General features: G+C 37.1%; 1 protein-coding gene across 1 annotated transcript in view; it reads left to right on the forward strand.

Moving 5' to 3' along the window:
• The window catches only part of ITGAV (integrin, alpha V), a 159,682-nt gene that overhangs the window by 72,759 nt on the left and 67,250 nt on the right, over window positions 1-19,673 (forward strand). The window contains exons 5-8 of the mRNA XM_006864065.1: window positions 6,903-6,964; window positions 9,795-9,840; window positions 14,020-14,145; window positions 15,482-15,526. Coding sequence (XP_006864127.1) covers window positions 6,903-6,964; window positions 9,795-9,840; window positions 14,020-14,145; window positions 15,482-15,526 — 279 coding nt within the window. The remainder of the gene's footprint in view (window positions 1-6,902; window positions 6,965-9,794; window positions 9,841-14,019; window positions 14,146-15,481; window positions 15,527-19,673) is intronic.

A 19,673-nucleotide genomic window follows, 5' to 3' on the forward strand; every position in this document is an offset into this window, starting at 1 on the left:
GTTTGGACTTCTTTCTGTAGGTTTTGAATTGTTTCCAATGCTGTATCTATCTTATTTGATTGTTCCTGTAGCGCTTTCCTGACTTCTTCCTTATTTTACTTAACTCCATTGTATAGTGTTTTGATACATTTTATAATCATTTTTTCTGAATTCCTGCTCAGGTATTTCCAAAGCCTGCCCATGTTCCAGTATGGAGTGTAGGTCTACTTCCTGCTCATTTGCCTCTCTTTCTTTATCTTGTTTCTGGACATGCGCTGATATGGTTGTCTGTTTCTGTTTTTTTTTTGGCATATTCAGGAGTTATCTTTGGCCTTAATACTTAGATGAGTGTGTATTTTGGTATTTTTTATGCTTTCTGATTGCTTTAAGGTAGATGTGATCAAGAGATGAGCTTACCTTTCCACTCTTCTTCCTGAGAAATTTCAAGATGCCACTCTTGGTCATTGTGACATAACTCAGGATTTAAATTTTGCCCTATTTCATTTTAGTCTGCCTGTCCCACTCCACAATCCCTGTTCAGGCTTATTACTAGTGATAAACAGTTCAAGGCCAGCTGTGGCCATTTTGCACTGCCATTTAGTTTAAGTGGAAACTGTCACTTTAAATGGAAACTGTCACTTTAAATTTCAAGATGATCTGTGTACATGCGTAATAGAAACCTCTGGGGGGTGGGGGGTGTGTGTGCACTCGCTCAGGCACCCCCTTTTGTCACCAGGATGGAGGTACACAGACAGCAAGAGACCAATGAACTGGTACACACACACACACACAAAAAAAAGCCCACACCTTCATCTCCATGGTTCTGTGTGGCGTCTCGTCTGTGCCTGCTCTGATCCTTTCCCCACTTGGTCTCTCCCAAGATGGCAGCTCCAGGAGCAGCTGAATGTCTTGAATTAGAAAGCAATTGATTTCTTAGTTCTGCTACAAATTCTCCTACCTGTAAGCCTTCCAACCTTCTAAATATTCCTTTATATGTGGTTCAGAGTTCTGGCACCATCCTCTGAGCCTGCTTGATCCAGTATTCTGTGTTGTTGCTGATGGAGCTCCTTACTGTACTTTTACCCTCTCCGCCATCTTGTTTATTCTCCTTTTTTTTTTTTTTTTTTCCTGTTCTCCCAGCAGTTCTGGCTTGGTCTGCATGTCTTTTCAAGTGGGAAATCCCAACTCAGCAGGTTCTGGGTGGGGCTCAGGATTCCACCTAAGGCCCCATACTTTAAAAAGGCTTAACAAGAATGTGCTATTCTTTTTTATTTTCTACTAAGGAGCTCTGGTAGCGTAGTGGCTACGAATCGAGCTGCGAACCTTAAGGTCAGCGGTTCGAAACTACCAGCTGCTCCGCGGGAGAAAGATGAGGCTTTCTACTCCCGTAAAGATTTACACCCTCGGAAACCCTGTACAGGGTCGCTATGGGTCGGAACCGACTCGACGGCACTTAACAACAACAACAACAACAGTACTAAAATAGTTTAGTTAAGAGAATTTGTAACAAAAGTACATTAATACTCTTACTGCTAAATTCTCTTTATTTCCCCCATGACTTGTGATACTAGCTCAAGTGAACTGTCTACTTGTCATTCTACAAAATTCTAGGCAGTTGAACATCTGAGAAATCACAGCTCATATCATAAAACAATAGTTTTTAGCCCACCATCTTGACTCCATTTTTGTGTCAGAAATAAACACTGAAAGAACGGTACCACCAGGAACCACAATGCTTTCTGGGATATAGTAAAAGCCAGGTCAAAAAGCACAGCCTACACTGGACAGAGAAAGTTGGCAGCTTTATCTGTCGTGCATGATGCCTTCACCACTCTTACACTGGCGTTTTGTTTCTGGGATTGTAGTCATTGATAGTGTGTGGGAAGTTTAAGGACTAAATATTTGTTGTGAATTTCTGTATTACAAATACATTCTTATGGTGAGAAAGATAGTTTATAGCATGAAGAATGAGATAACTCTTGTGTTCCAGGCTTGTATGATGTATACAATGAAAAACCACCCTGATTCTCATTTGATAGACATGGAAACTAAGGCTCATGCAGCTGAAATACTTTTTTTTCCTCATCAAATCTAATGCTAGTGAGTAGGTAGATTAAATGAGGATTTGAACCCAGGTATGTATTATTCCAAACGAATCATTTCCCTTCATTGCTGACAATAGATTGTGTTTACCATTTCAGTTGTGCAGGGGTATGTGGAAACCTGAAAACATGCACTTGAATGTCGAGTGGTAGTTTTCATCATTTTGCATCTTTAGTAGTGACCAGATTTTTTTAAAACATGTTTTTAAAAGTGTAAGGCAGTGGTTGTTTAATGTAAATATCTGTCTTATCATGAGTTCACTTATTTGGTTTAGACAGAGAAGTTATAAAAATAATTTTAAACCTTAATAAATCAGACTCAGATCAGGACAGCAAATTGTGGCCTATTGGTCCATAATGGAAATACACCATTGTAAGAGCATTGTAGTTGCCACAGAGATTGTATGGTTTCTAAAGCTTAATATACTTAATATCTGGCGCCTTTACAGGAAAAGTTTGCTGATACCTGATCTCAATATTGAAACCTCAGATCTTAGAAAAAGCACAAAAGAACAACCTCACTAACAGCAAAGTGTCTTTATTCCTAAAAAGCCTGGCATCAGTATCCCATAATCATTGTGCACACTTTTAGACTCAACTTTGGAAATACTCAACTACCTATAAACCAAAATTGGAATCTCTGGGTGGAACAAATGGTTTGGCTGATAACCTAAAGGTTGGAGAGGTTCCAGTTCATCCAGAGGTACCTCGAAAGAAAGGCTCAGTGATCTACTTCTTAAAAAATCAGCCAATGAATTCCCTGTGGAGCATGCCATGTGTCAGAATCGAATCCATGGTAACTACTGTTTTTTAATAGCCCTAAATTACTGTTGTGTTGTGCATAGGGTTGCTATGAGTAGGAATCAAGTTGACAGCACCTAACAGCAGCCACTAATTACAGGGACAGTCTGCCCAGAGAAAAAGTGCTCATAAAGTGGTAATTCAAAAACCTATCTATCCTCCCTTAGTTGATGACTTGCCATTAACTGGGTGTTTCACTTACACACTCATGACCCTTGTTTACTATTAGTAAAATGCTGATTTAAACTACACACATCAGAGGTGCAATTTTAGTGTTTTGTGTTCTCTTCTTATTTCAGTAAATTACACAACCCAATGATTGATTATGCCAGTTTTGTATGGATACACTGCTTGCTAACTTCTTGATGTCTTTATTGTCTTGATGCAGTGTTTTGATGGTTGTAGTTTGTGTTTTGTGTTTGCCTGTTTCTTTGGTTTTCTAAATATTTTGTTGTTGTTGAGAATATGCACAACGACGCATACACCAGTTTGATGAATTTTACGTGTACAATTTGGTGATAATGATTGTGTTCTTTGAGTTGTGCAACCATTCTCAGCCTTCTTCCCCGAGTTGTTCCTGTTCTGTGAGTGCAAACTCACTGACTCCTATGGTTCCAGCTAATCTTTTGAGTTGCTGTTGTCAATTTGATTCCATATGGATAGTTATGAAAAGAGCATTACATTCAAAACAATTTTTTTTTTAACTAGTTAAGTGAAACTATTGTCTAGTTTTAAGAAGACATAAGTGAATATTTTTGGTTTAAGGTTAAAAGATTCTCTCAAAGCAGTAGTTTCATGGATACAGCCAGCCTCTTATCACTGTTGTTTTTAAGTCTCGTTGAGTCAGTTCTGACTCTTAGCAACCCTGTGTAGGGTTTCCAAGTTGAAACAACTGATAGATTTGAACTGCTGACCGTGTGATTTGCAGTTCAGTGCTGATCCACAGTGCACCACAGAAAGTCTGGAGTCTATGAGAATTTGAAAATCTGTTCTCCATCTTCCCCCTGGGTGGCTTGGTTTTTAACATGATCTAGGAGCTCTGGTAGTGTAGTGGTTACGAATCGGGCAGCTAACCTCAAAGTCAGCAGTTTGAAACCACCAACTGTTCTGCGGGAGAAAGATGAGGCTTTCTACTCCTGTAAAGATTTACAGCCTCAGAAACCCTATACAGGGTCGCTATGAGTCAGAATTGATTTCATGGCACATAACCACCACCACCATGTGGATAACCTAGACAAAGAGCTTTGCTATCTATCAGCACTTTAATTATTCCTCATTACGTTTGCTTTTGGCCTTTCCTAACTGCGCATTCATACGTCCATTCTTGGCTTTCCGCAGTATATCAGGTATATTTCTCTTCTAGAGTGGCTGTGTTTCAAATTCTAACAATTAAATGCTCTTTCAGTTCCATTCTAAGACTAAGCCTTTATTCTCTCTGCTTATTTTCTGATAATATTATTTGTACATAGATCTCAGGGTTTCTAGTTGGAATTTTCGTATTCTTATTCATTATTTGGGATCCTGGTGTGGTGCTATAGAATAAGTACTCAACTGATAACCACAAGTTTGGTGGTTCAAATCCACCAGCTGCTCCTTGGGACCCAGATACTGGGTCGCTATTAGTCAGAACTGACTCCACAACTAATAGATATATTATAGTGCTGGTGTTAGCAGGCCTGGATTCAAGTCCACACTTTCTTATTTACTAGCTGCTTGACCATAGTCAAGTTATTTAATTTCCCTAAGACATAGTTTCCTCATCTGAAAATTGTGAATCATAATAGTATCTCTTATAGAATTGCTCTAAAGATTTAAAAAGATAATGCCTCGTAAAATGCTTAGCCCAGTATTTGACTCACAGTAAGGACTTAAAAATCATTCGCTTTTGTGTGACACTATAGGATGAAAAACTGGTCAGTAGCAAATAAACACCAAAGCCTTCACTAAAATAGGCAATTTTCAACATAAAATTCTCTAAATTAAAATAAACATTCAAAATACATATGTATTAATGAATGTTAAAAGCATATTAAAGGATAGGTTTTTTTTAGCTGAACATTCTGGGAAACCAAGTAAAGCAGATAATTGTATAGTATGATAATCAAAAAAGAATGTCTTTATAAACAGTCTGAAATAGTTCCCCAGATGCAACTTGAATAAAGGAAATAAATGGTTGACTTGAGGTCAGAACAAGAATTCCTTAATATGATTCACTAGTCTTTGGAAACCCCAGCCCCACATTTTCCCACTCCCTGTTGGCTAGAAAAATTTACATTGGGGTTGAATTACACTCTTAAGGCTATTTTCTAAAGCATATTCTAAGTTTGGATATTAAATGTGTAATCTTGGGCAGTTACCAAGTTTTTCAAAAGGGTTTAAAGTTTTTGATGGGATTATTTAACATAAATTCTTGGAAGCCTGCCCACCTTCTGACTGAAAGTAGATATTTTTAGTTCCTGTATCTGGGTGGCAAATACAGCAAAAATATAAAATAGCTTTTAATTTATTTTTTATGATATTGGCTACAAGAATTCTTTGATAACTAAGGAGAATGTTTTTTATTGTTCCTTGTCCTCAAAATAAAACAAGAGTAGAATCTTTCACTTGCTTCTTCTTATAGGTATATAATATTACTCATGATTAAAATGAGTTTCCATTAATGGCTAACATTCATAATGCTAATAATTCATATGGCCCGGGACCAGGCCTTGTTTTGTTCTGTTGTACATAGGGCTATTGTGAATCAAAACTGCTTGACAGTACTGAGTAGCAGCAACAACTATATATATAATAAGTCTTTTGAGAGAACTAGAAAAAAAGAGGAGGTAACTACAAAGAGCAAAGCTATTGAGTCTATTATCAATTGGAAAATACTTGAAAGTATTGTGTTTGAAGATGGCCAATTTAATTAGACCTCAGTGCTACACATGCTGAACGAGCCCTGGTGGCATAATTGATAACTGCTTGGCTGCTGACTGAACCTAACAGCTGCTCCTTGGGAGCAAAGACCTGGCAATCTACATGGCACTCCAAAGAATGACTACTGGGAATCCCCATGGGGCTCTTCTCACAGGCCTAAAGGTTCCTGTGAGTCGGAATTTACTTGATGGCAAGCAACAACTAATGTGTTCAAAGGGCAATTTCGTATTTTCATCTTTGCCAAACATTCATTTAGGGTTTCTTTATTTCTTGAAGTTCTGAACTGCTTTTTTAAAATAGTTTTTCTTTGTTGGGTGTATAATATTTTTAAATGCATGTATATCTGTTGTTGTTAACTGCTATCGAGTTGGTTCTAACTCATAGCGACCTGTGTAGAGTTTCTGAGGAGAGGATGGTGAGTTTAAACTGCCAGCCTTGTGGTTCAAACTGAACCTGAAAGAAAGGTCTGCTGATAAATTTGTAAAATTGCAGCCACTGGAAAGCCTCTAGAATTGAGTTCTACTCTGACTCACATAAGAGTGCCATTAATTGAAAGTAACTCAGCAACTGTTTAAAAAGAAAATTATGCACATATACATATTGTGTGTGTGTGTGTGTGTGTGTGTGTAAGAGTTCTATAAAATAAAATTTTGCAGTTGATTGTAGTTTAAGAAAAACATGCTTGGGACTCAGCCTCTTTGGTGATCTTTCTATCCTCTGGTTCCAGTGCATGTACATAAATCTTGCTCTGTTACCATATCTTAGAAAATGGTGCTGATAAACATGCATACTGGTGTGGTGCTATAGGAAAATGATTGGACTGCTAACTGCAAGTATTTGTAGTTCAAACCCACCATCCCCTCCTCGGAAACCCTATACAGGTTTGCTATGAATCAAAATTGACTTGATGGCACAATGATAATAAAAAAGAAGCATATTGACTTTATTAAATGTGACAATAACTAGTTGAGCGCTGGAGTGAATGAGCATTCTCAGAAATTAGTATGCTAACTTGTGACTATGGTGTACCAAATTTTCTGATGTTTTGTTTTGTGTTACTTATTTTTGAGTTTGTGTATATTTTCAATCTTTTTATTTTAGAAAATATTGATGCTGATGGACAGGGATTTTGTCAAGGAGGATTCAGCATTGATTTTACTAAAGTAAGTTATCATTTAAGACCAAATGAGATTAATATCTGCTTGTTGTTCAAACCATGATTCAAAATGTATTGTACAGTCTTTCAGTTTCTGTAAAATCATTGCCTATTTTATGAAAACAGCTAATAAAGGTGACTCATGTAAATGAATTGGAGTCCTGGTGCGGCACTGTAAGATAAGCACTCCACTTTAAGGTTGGTTTTTACTAGCAGATCAGTGGTTCAAACTCAACAGCCATTCCTCAGAAACCCTATACAGGGTTGCTATGAGTCAGAACCGACTGGATGGAACATAACAGCAACAATAACATGTAAATTACTATTCTTTGCCTTATATAAGTCCCTCGCTTCCTAGCAGATATTGTTTATTTGAAATAAGGAGAAATCAGAATGGAAATGAAAATAAGTAGAAAATCTCTGTAATTGATAGGTAACTATTAATTTGTAGAACATTGAAGTTTTGCATTTTGAACTCAAATTGTTTTCTCAGAGAATTTTCAATGAGTGCTCTATTACCAAATTAGATTTCACTACATAAAAGCTGAGAAACATGAATTATAGCCTTCTTTTATGGGCCTACAGGCACCAAATGATACTGAAGCTATTTACTAATTGTAAGAAATCTTAAATGCGAGGCTCAATGTATTTTTAACTATAATAATTTGCTTTTCAGAATTTTTTTCTTTTCTAAAATAAGAATTTTTTTTATACTTTCAAAAGCAAATACTCTTACTTTTCTTTGTAATTTTTCATAGGTGTGTATATGGACATTTTTAGTAGTTTCTGTTGAATTGAGAAAAGACTACTATAAAAAAATATATTGATTGTTTAAAAAATCGATCTCCTTAGCACAAAGCTTTCTTAGAAAATATAAGGGTAGAAGAGTATCTTAAATTAATGAAAACAATAGAAACTATAATCCTATGATACCAAAAAGAAAATAATAAAACAATTTTTTCCTTTTTTAAAAAAGCTCATATTTCATTTTTGTTTTTTCCTAGATTGATAATTATAGTAACTCCCAGGGCTGGGTCACTGGTATTTAATTCATTCAGTTTGATATTATATTGCTCATAATTCTAACAATTAATAAAATCAGAGCTAAAGACAAAGTATATTGATAATCATTAGACTAAAAGATGCACTCTAGAACTTAAAATAGAGTTTATATTTTTAAACGACATGTCATGTTTTCTACACCCATGCCAATACACTATAATCTCAAGACTATTCTCATACTTTTCTCATACCATGAAGTCATTGCTAAAGTAACTGTTCACTTTCTTAAACCCATTAAAAAAGATGTCATTTTAAGATTTCATTAATGTGTCATTTTAAGACAACTTAGGAATATCTTTTACATTGGCATGGGTAATTGTTTGCTGCTTGAAAATGGATGTATGTTCATTTGGAGGTTAAAAATATATGTATATCTTCTAAGAATAAGAAACGGTTAAACCACTATGCTTAAAAACTAAATACCTTGTACTAGCTTGCTACAATTGTAAGAAATGCTAGCCAAGTATAATGTGTATATACAGTATACTCTGAAAAACTTACGCTATCAGTTCATTCCTGTTTAAAGCAATCAGATACTAGAATAAATTTCCCTTTACTAATAAAAGAAAGGAGTCCTGGTGTGGCGCTGTGGGTTAATGCACCAGACTGCAAAGCTGTTTGAACTGCAAGGTCGGTGGTTCAAGCTCACCGGCCGCTCCTCGGAAACCCTATACAGGGTCGCTATGGGTCAGGATTGACTCAATGGCACTTAACAACAACAACAATCAAAGACAAAAAAAAAAATCCTCTATGATTATTTCAGGAAAAAATTCCCTATATAGTCACAAGTCTAATGTGATAAAATTAAGGAATGTTCTTTTTTGCTTCTCCTTCTTCTTCTAACCCAGCAAACTTGATAATAATACTTTATATCGACTGTACAAAGCATCTGAAATGCATAGAGCTTATATATGACACAGTTTCAGAAAGTTTATGGAAAAATTCCATTATCTTTTAACTCCATATTTTCACTAATTTTTTGAAGTCCCCTTGATGATATATAGCTGTATCTCTCTGTATACAGATGTTTTTCACATATTAAGAAAATGTATTTTTTTTTTAATGTTTTATTGTGAATTGTGTGATAATCTACATGGGGGAACATCAGCTTTACATTCATTCCATCATCCATCATTTTGTTGGAATAGTTATCATCCTGTCCATGCATCCTCACCCAACCAAGGGGTGTACCCTGTAAACCTGTACCCCCCTCCCACCACAGTCCTCAGCCCCTTTCCATCTCCTGATCTCGAGCCCCCAGCCCCACCATCTCTTGACATTGCCTTCTCTGCCTCCATCCCAGGTCTCACTGCCTCTCTGGGTAGGATTCCACTCTTCGCTCTTCTCCATTGATGGTCCCAGGGTCCTCCGCACCTAGACTGATAAATTAATCACTCCCCTCTTTGTTACAAAATGTCCATCTTTAGATTTCCAACCCTCTCAATCAGTCCTGATAACAATTACTCACCACTGCATCACAAGAGACCCATCTGATTTCGTTTCATCAGCCCTTGCGGGACAGGTTGGATACCACTCACTGGAGACTCTACCTTCCTCCATGCCCTCTGGATCTAGGTTCCCTCGTGAAAGCTTGTAAACCAGTCACTTCTTACCTTTGTATCCCTCCCCCCATTTTGGGTAGCCAATGTCCAATTTGCCCATAAGAAAATGTATTTTAACTTTACTTTTTGATTTTATTGTGTTTTAGAAAAGGTGAAAACCACTAACCTCACTGTTTTAAAATAAGCATCTTTTTGTTGTTTAATTCAATGTAGGCTGACAGAGTACTTCTTGGAGGTCCTGGTAGCTTTTATTGGCAAGGTAGGTTAATGTTTTTGATGTGGTTTTTTTTTAATTACTGTGACTGACTCACCTCATTTACTATGTGCCTGGTGAGACTGTACAATTATTATTTATTTTCAGATGCAATTTAAGTATAGACAGTACCCTGATTATGAACGGTAGACTTATGTGTACAACCCATAATTATGAACTCACCCCATAAAACCTATTATATTAAAGTTTTGAGGTACACACAGTCGGTCCATAATAAAACATTGGTGCTTCTTTGTGACTTGTATGAAAACATTGTTATAATTAATACTATATTATTATGTTAAAGATGTTTTAGATATCTGGAAGCGTTTCTTTCATCTTTTTTATGCATAGAAAGATACACAGCTGACATTAAACCTAACTCTTTTGACTTACGTAAACATTTAACTTAAAGACAGACTTAGAAAATGAAAATTGTTCATATTCCTGGAATTTCTCGTATATAAATCCTATCCATTACACAATATTTTTAAAAAATGGAATATAGTATCTCATGTGTGTGTGTTTCTTTGTAAAATAAACAAAAATTTAAAAGTAAATTTATAAAATAACTGAAAAAATTGTTCACTTTATAGTTCAGTCTCTCATTTCCTTGCATGTAACTTCTTTTCCATTTTCTGTACTTTATAGAGTCCATGATGAAACCACTGAAAGTATATGGAAATAATTCCTAATAGACAAATTTTGGAATTCTGAAAGCTCATGGTTTTTAAAGTATTTTGAAGTTACTGTTTAGAATATATAGATGGTTGTTGTTGAGTGCCATTGAGTCAGTTCTGACCCATAGGGACCCTGTCCAGGGTTTCCGAGGCTGTAAATCTTTACGGGAGCAGAAAGCCTCATCTTTCTCCCACAGAGCACCTGGTAATTTCGAACTGCTGACCTTAAGGTTCGCAGTCTGATTCATAACCACTGCGCTACCAGAGCTCCTGTAAATTTTAAATGGTTATTTTCTTACAATTTCCTGACACCAGTGATACTCTTTAAATGTTTGGGACTTTTTCTTTAAGAAGAATATAAGTGTTTTTAAAATGTTTTTAAGTTGTCATTTACATGAAGATAAAACACTACTTTTTCAGTTATTGTGGCAGGCCTGATTACTACCATTTAAATAAGTTTATGACTCATTATAATTTGCTAATAACTAAAATAAGTAACTAAGCCTGTCTTGTTTGCTCATTTCTCTTTCATTTATTGTTAGAGATATACAGTTATTTATTTAGTTATTATTTTGATGTCATTTCTGTCCAAAAGTACTGACGACAAGTTGAGAACTCTATTAGCATTATTGGTATTTAAAGTACTGTCAGTATTTAGAATGTTGGAAAATAGATGACTATATTGATTTGTGATTACTTTCTAAATCTGAAGTTTACTTCTGTATTCTACACTACGATTCCCTTACGTGTATCTTTGTATGGAGACTTGGCTTGCTTTTGCTTTATAGAAAGAGAAGTTACACAAAGAGAATTGCCAAAGGAAAGAAAGTAGGGGAGAAGACAAATGTGAAAGAATGACAGATGGATATAGGTGAAAAGTTGAAAGGGAAGAGTAAACAGGAAATGAAGAAAAGAGAAAAATCAGACAAAGACATATCAGTATATGATACATACTAACTGAAATGGAAAAGTTCACATTTCTATGAATTGTATTGTTGTTGTGAAGTGCCATTGAGTCAATTCCAACCCATAGCGACTCTGTATAGGGTTTCCGAGGAGCAGCTGATGAGCTTGAACCACTGACCATGAAGTTCAGATGGCTTTGCAGTCTGGCGCATTAACCCACAGCACCACACCATGAATTGTATTGTTTTTGTTGTTGTTGTTAGGTGCCATCGAGCCGGTACCAACTCATAGCGACCTTATGCACAGCAGAACGAAACACTGCCCGATCCTGGGCCAACCTCACTATTGTTGCCACTCTTGAGTCCATCGATGCTGCCACTTGGCTAATCCATCTCGTTGGGGGTCTTCCTCTTTTTCTCTGAGCCTCCACCTTACCAAACATGATATCCTTCTCCAGAGACTGGTCCCTCCTCACAGTATGTCCGAAGTATGAGAGATGAAGTTTGGCCATCTTGGCCTCCAAGAAGCACTCTAGGTACTGGTAAATGAAAAGATGTAGGCAAAATTGAAGTTTATTGTTTTAGAATGAAAACAAAAACCAGGCATTCTAAAATGCATACGAGGGAGGAGGTAATATGAACATTTTGCAACGAAATAGGCATTTGTATTTCTTCTTCACTGCTGGGTGTGCCGTTGTATGGAGGGGAGGGAAGTATCTGATGTGCACATCTGGGAACCAAAATATTCGGACAGGGATTCTCAGTCAGGAGCTGCTGGCTAACTCTGCCTTTTAAAGAAACACAGCTGTGAACTTGTTTAAATGATTTCTTCTGTTAACACCTTGATTATTACACAAAGTCAGTGTGTATACCTCTGTATTATAAACATGTTCATTGGACTTTTATCCCAAGTGATCATCATGTATAACAAAGGAGGCCTCAGTGAATGGGCAGAGACTATTTTATTGAGATTAAAATCAGGAGGTTTCAATCTGGATAAATATGCTACACTGAATTTTTTCATAGATCTGAGAATTGCCCCTGGAAAAATAGAGAAAATTATGTTGATACTGTTTTTCTATCCAAAAGAGATGATGATTTTTCCTGTGTTCTTTGATTCAAGAAATATTTTCTGGCTTCTTATATATTTTAGGCACAGAGGACAAAGCAGTGAACCAGCCAGAGAATGTTTCTGCCCTATAGTGGTGGTGGTGTGCTGTGGAGTTGGTTCTGACTCATGCGACCCTGTATAGGGTTTCTGAGGTTGTAACTCTTGCTACAGGAGCAGAAAGCCTCATCTTTTTCTTATGGAACGGCTGTTAGTTTCGAACTGCTGACCTCAAGGTTAGCAGCCTGACTCATAACCACTATGCTACCAGAACTCTGTTTCTGCTCTATAAACTCACCCTATAAGAATGGATAAATTGGAACAGGACTGAAAACTGTAGCTACTATGAATTTCTTCCTAAAACAGCAGAAGTAGATTATTTTTGCATTGTTGTAGACTTGACATTTGATAAATAAACCTAGCTTTTTGTGGGGAGAGGGAAAAGCTGGAGAAAGAAAAATCTGATTTTTGTGGACTCATATCTATTTCTTGTCCATCTAATAATTTAAGTTGTAAAGACTAGTGAATTTGCCCATGCAGACCTCTTCATAAAGATGTCCAAATAATTAGTTTAAGAAAATCAATTGAATCAGTTGTTTTGATTATAAGATAATATTAGTTAATTGTTTCAGCAGATATTTTTTCATGTTTTAACAGAGTAGGTTCGGAAATTGCCCTTGATTTTATTATTCCATTTATATAACATTGGTTTTTAGTGAATTAAACAAATCTTGTAATCCTCAAATATCTGCTTTTTATGCAGAGACTAATTTTAAGTAAGGAGCTCTGGTAACATAGTGGTTAAAAATCTGACTGTTAACCTCAAGGTCGGCTGTTCAAAACTATCAGCTGTTCAGCGGAAGAAAGATGAGGCTTTCTGCTACCATAAAGATTTGCAGCCTCGGAAACCCTGTTCAGGGTCACTATGAGTCGGAACTGACTCCATGGTACTTAGCAACAATAACAACAATGTTAAGTACTGTCTAAATAGAAAACTTATAAGCAAAAGTAAATTATGTTTTTGTTAAGTGCCCCAGCTTAGGGCTTCCAGGGCTCCTAGTGTGGCACTAGGATAAGCACAGGACCACAAGGTCAGTTTGAATTGCAAGGTCTGTGGTTCAGACCTCCCAGCCACTCCTTGGAAATGCTATACAGGCTAACTATGAGTTGGAACTGACTTGAGGGCATTTAACAGCAACAAGCAACGATTCATTTTGTGGGAGTAGAAAGCCTCATTGTCTTCCTGTGGAGCAGCTACTGGGTTTGTATTGCTGGCCTTGGGGTTCTCAGTCCACTGCTTATCTTACAAAGCCACTGTTCTCCCACATATCAAGTTAGAGATTTTACGTTAAAAGGGAGAGTTATTTAAGGTTAATCATTAGGAATATTAATATATAATGCCCTTGTTTCCTTTCATGTGCTGCCACTCATTCTCTGCATAACCAAGTTTCTATTAGAAGGTTATAATTTACATACAACTGTATCTTTCCAGGTCAGCTCATTTCGGATCAAGTGGCAGAAATCGTATCTAAATATGACCCCAAAGTTTATAGCATCAAGTATACTAACCAGTTAGCAACTCGGACTGCACAAGCTGTTTTTGATGACAGTTATTTAGGTAAGAAAACCCAAAATATAACCCCCCCCCCCCTTTTTTAACAAAGGTATGGTATGTGTGTCCTGTATTTATACATGCTATTTATGTAGAAATATCTTATATGTAATATATTTGGATTTGAAAAAATATAATGAACTTGCGATTGCAATTTGTTATTGAGTGTTCAGTTTGTTACATTTTAATCATTTGAAATTTATGAGTGATTATTTTTATCATTGTTATAGGCAGCTAACATTTAAGATAAGATCACTCAGTTCTGGACATTGTTCTCAGGGTTTTGTCTGTTGACTGTTTCAATCCTCATAGCAAGACTATGAAAGTATTCTCTTAGGATTCCCATTTTACAGATGAGGAAACTGAAGCACAGAGTAGCAAATTAACTTGCCCTTATTATTCACTCATAACTTGCTGTTTTGAGATGCAAACCCAGGAAGCCTGACTCCTGAAGTTTTGGCTATTGTGTTAAACAGTTTTGGTCTTAAGAATTTATTATTTGTTTTTGTCTCTTTTTTATTTTTTTCTTATATGTATTAAACCAAGTCTCACACTGTAGAAATAGTACTTTACTGATTGAGAGAATGTTATTATTTGCTGCTCCTTTATGATGAATTACAAATGGACCTTCTTGTACTCATTCATTTGTATAGTTAATAAAACAGTCTTGCTTTTCTAGTTGTTGTTATGCGCTGTCCAGTCGATTCTGACTCGTAGCAACCCTGTATGGGATTTCTGAGGAGCAGCTGGTAGGTTTGACATGTCAACCTGTGGTTAGAAGTCCAGTGCTTATCCTACAGTGCCACACCAGGAATCTAGTAGAACTATTCTATTTGAATATTCCAGTCAATTATTTTCTTCATATTTTGTTTATCATATGCCTCAGTTACCCCTGGTGGTGGTGGTAATGGTGTGCCATTGAGTCAGTTCTGACTCATAGCGACCCTGTATAGGGTTTCCAAGGTTGTAAATCTTTACAGGATCAGAAAACCTTATCTTTCTCCAGTGGAACCATTGTTAGTTTCGAACTGCTGACCTTAAAATTAGCAGCCTGACTCATAAACACTAGGTTAAAATATTACATAATTGGAAGAATTTCATGAACTTCTTTTAAAGGAAAGAAGTTTACTTCTTTCAAATCTTTCAGCTGCTCCTCAGAAATCCTATACAGGGTTGCTATGAATCAGAATCGACGGAACAGCGCATAACAGCAACAACTAGAAAAGCAAGACTGTTTTATTAAGTATAGAAATGAATGCGTTAACAAAGAAATTGACTCAGCAAGTGTGCTAAAGGTTACTGCCCTGTCTTGATGGTGTGTTCCCTTTGCTTGCCTCTTTAGGTTACTCAGTGGCTGTTGGAGATTTCAATGGTGATGGCATAGACGGTATGATTCTCTTGAATGATCTTAAATATTTATTCTAATTTGTTTTTGTTTTGAAAATGTAATTAAAATGGATGAAACTTTAGTCGAACTGACCAAGAAAAAAACAAAGCAAAATGAAATGTAAATATCAGGAATGAAATAGTGGACATCACCAGAGACCCTTGAGATATTAAAAGATAAGCTGAGAATAGTATAAATAACTTGATTGAAATAAAACATCCCTTTAGTGAGATAAGTCACCAAAGATCACTGAAGAAGAAACAACTTGTATACTGAAGATCTGTGGTTGTTCACTGTTCATGAAAATATAGTTTGAAGCAAATGCAGTCAGTGCCTCTGCTTCTAAGATGTGCAGAAAATTAAATAACTCATGCAGAAATGACACCCAACTAGGTTGAAATAACTCAAAACTGAGTTACAGTTTTCTAGACTGTGTTCTCTTTATAATTCAGATGGAGTAGAAACCCCACATGAGAAACTAAGAGCCTGGGATTTTGTTGGTTCCCGCCACTACTCCTTGGATTGTCTTGACTTTGTCTCTTTAGCAGTGTAAGACTACAAAAATTCTACTTTGCATTTCAACAGTTAGCTATTTAGCTTTTAATTCTCTTATACATACAGCTTAGGCAAATATAATGAAAAGCTTGAAGTTTCTGGTATATCTTTAACATACCTCCATTCTTTCTAGGATCTTGACCCCTTTAGAATACAGAATACATTTCAGAAAAAAATTTTGAGTCTCCTATATGAGGGACAGAGGATAGTTTCTTAAAAATAGATCAGAATTCAGAATACCATATCATCATTTTCTAGTGCTAGATTCCAAGAAAAGTTCAGGTGACAATGTCTTATACATAGGAATAGATTATTCTAATTGTATATTAGTATTTAACCCAACTGCAAGAATAACCTAGTCTAATTGTTCTTAGAAGGAGTAGTCGTTTGTTGCAAGTAACTCCATCTTTGTTTATTTTGTTGTTCAGTGCTGTCAAATTTGTTCTGACTCGTGTTGCTGTTTTTGTATTTTTTTTTTCCTGTTATTTATTTATTTATTTTTTGATGTACACCAAAACACTCAGGGATATACAATCATCCAAACAACAAAAGTACTTACCCTACAAGCCTGCCCCCCGGCTGCCAGCACACAGCCCCTCTCCCTCCATGAGTCTACAGTCCCCAGCCACTCCATCTCTCCACATCCTCATCTCTAGCATTGCTGCTTCTCTGAATAGGGTCCCACACTCCGTTTCTGCTCTTCTCCCTTGATGGTTCCCGGGGTCCTCTGCTCCTGGACTGCAAGATCAACCACTCCTCTTTTTTTTTCTACAAAACCTCTACCTTTACAGTTGTGACAATCATAATCAGTCATGATAACAGTTACTCACTATTGAATTATAAGTCATATCCCCATCTCCATTCACTAGCCCCATCTAGACACAATGAAAATCACTTAGTGGGGATTCTACCTTCCCCCGACACCTTTGAAACTAAACTCCTTCTAGAAAACTTGTAAGCCAGTCACTTCGTGCCTTTATACCCACCCCACCCCCACCTCTCATCCCGTTTTAGGTAACAAATCTCTAAGTTGCCTTTCAACCCTGTGTACAGAGGTGATGGGAATGATTCTTGTTGTGAAGATCCTTCCCTCTTGGTTGGGATTTTAAGTTATGCTACACCCATAAGTATAGGTCAAGTTCATCAAGTTGTAGCGATTTACATTTGTTTTCTTTATCAAAACAATTTTTTTTAAATCTTCCTCTAGTCGAGTTCTGATCATCCAGCCATTGAAGCTAGGTCAGATGGGTACTATCTGCAAGTTTGGGCATTGTTGTGCATCTGTCCTCACTTCATATCAGCTGGATGCTGAACTCTCCACTCTAGTCCTCTGTGGCTATATCTGTCTATGGCCTTAGGAGTCCCCAGTTCTCACCATACTGCTGGCCAACCAGGTCTCACCATACTCCAGGTTGACGGGAGTTTATGTAACGTGGTCGGACTCAGGTCACATGATGCTTTTCCTCCACTTCCACTCATCAGTAGACCAGTGTGGTCACCAGCAAGATTGTGCCTGCTTATGTATTCCCTTTGAGTTTCAGTCTTGGATGGGGGTTTGCCCGGAAGGGACTTGATTGCTTGTCTTGATCAAGCCTCCCTGGTGGACAACTTACTTGTTCTTGTGGTAGGCAATCAGACTGCTATTTTTGTTTTGGTTTTTCCTACTGGTCTTTCTTTGAAGAAGTATCTTTTGTTCCTCTAGCTGTTCCAGGCTGGTTTGCTTGTCTTTTCAGGTGGAAATTTCCCTCCTCATAAGATTCTAGATGGAATCAGGATTCCACCTAAGGTCTTATACACTACAAAAGCTCCACAGCAAGCTTCTTTCACTGGGCAAGTTCTAACCCCATTTTAGGTATTCCAATCAGTTATAGGCTGAAGATGGACTTACAAGCTTTCTCTAGTAATGTTTCTGGCTATTTCTTTCCCTCCCCCTCAACTGTCTATTTTACAAGGGAAACCAAGATTCATAAGACAGTGAAGCATCTTAACATTATTTTCCTTCTTTTACCCATTCAGACTATGCCTCAATCCGTATATCACAGAGCCCTGTTGTTCCAAGGTTGAACATACATCTCTATTACCTCTGTCCCATTTAGCCCATGCAAACCTGCTTAAATGTTCTCCTACTACTACCTTGTTTTTCCATCAACCTCCCCTTCTTATGTATTGCCCCCCCAACACCCAAACTATCGTGTGTCTATCCCCTACTACCACTCCCTCCATCGCCTCCCCCAGTAAGCAGCAAAGAAATTTTCCTTTTTTCCCCTTTTAGTGTGAGTATCTTTTCTTAGGCTTTTACAATAATGGTCTTATGCAATATTTGTCCTTTGTGATAAATTTCACTCAGCATAATGTCCTCCTCAAGGTTCATCCATGTTATGTGGTGGCTTACAACTTCCTTTTTGTTCTTCAAGGTAGCATAATATTCCATTGTGCAGATGTACCAAAGTTTGTTTACCCATTCTTCCATTGATGGGCACTTAGGCTGTCTCCATCTTTTTGCTATTGTGAATAGTGCTGCTGTGAACATTGGTGGTATGCATATATCTACTGGTCTTCTAGCTCGTATTTCTTGTGAATACCAAGTAAAGGAATTGCTAGATCATAAGGTATTTCTATTTCCAGCTTTCTGAGGCGGTGCCATACTGTCTTCTGTAGTGGTTGGACCAGTTTGCAATCCTACCAGCAATGTTGGATGGTCCCGGCATCTCCACATCCTCGCCAGCATTTATTATCTTTTACTTTTTGAACTTCACTGTTACTGTGAAATATGGTGTCTCATTGTTGTTTTGATTTGCATCTCTCTAATGGCTAATGATTGTGAACATTCTTCATATGTTTGGTGAAGTGTCTGTTCATGTCCTGTGTCCAGTTTTTAACTGGGTTGTTTGTCTTTTTCTTGTAGAGGTGTTGTAGTTTCCTATATATTTTAGAAATGAGTCCCTTGGCTGATATTTCATTGCACAAGATTTTTACCCATTCTGTGGGCTCCCTTTTTTTAAAAGTTTTTTGATGCACATAAGTGTCTAATTTTTAGTATATCTATTCTCAATTTTAATTTCAATGCCTGAAACATATTCCACTGCATTGTTTTGAAACTATTGTTATGGAATATAATTTGAGAAAGTAAGCGACTGCAGTGCATTGAGAGGACTCTGAGCTCAGTCGATGTTCACCTCCCTCTAGTGGTCATTGAAATTAAGGCAGCTGTTTGCCTCAATCTCTTCACATCTCCAGCTCCATTCCAGTCCCTAACACTTCCTTCCAGTTATCCCTCTAGCCTCTTCCTTCTTGCATTCAGTACATTTTACTCCTCCTGGAGAGACTTCATTTCTTCTTTCTCGAGGCATAATTTGTAATCTTCTGTCTCTAGGGCTGTGTCTTTAATGCCATTATCTCCGCCTCCCTAAGTCTTATAAACCTTCAGACTCAAGGTAGGAGTGATGGATTAACAGTTCTGTGCCACTGTCCCCATCCTCCATCATCCAGTTTACTCTTTTTAATTTTTACATAGCGTAAGTATAGTTTTTCTTTATGCTTGTTGTTATTAAGTGCCGTCGAGTTGGTTCCCACCCGTAGTGACCCTGTACAG

This window comes from Chrysochloris asiatica, unplaced genomic scaffold (assembly GCF_000296735.1).
Source record: "Chrysochloris asiatica unplaced genomic scaffold, ChrAsi1.0 scaffold00059, whole genome shotgun sequence".
NCBI lineage: Eukaryota > Metazoa > Chordata > Mammalia > Afrosoricida > Chrysochloridae > Chrysochloris > Chrysochloris asiatica.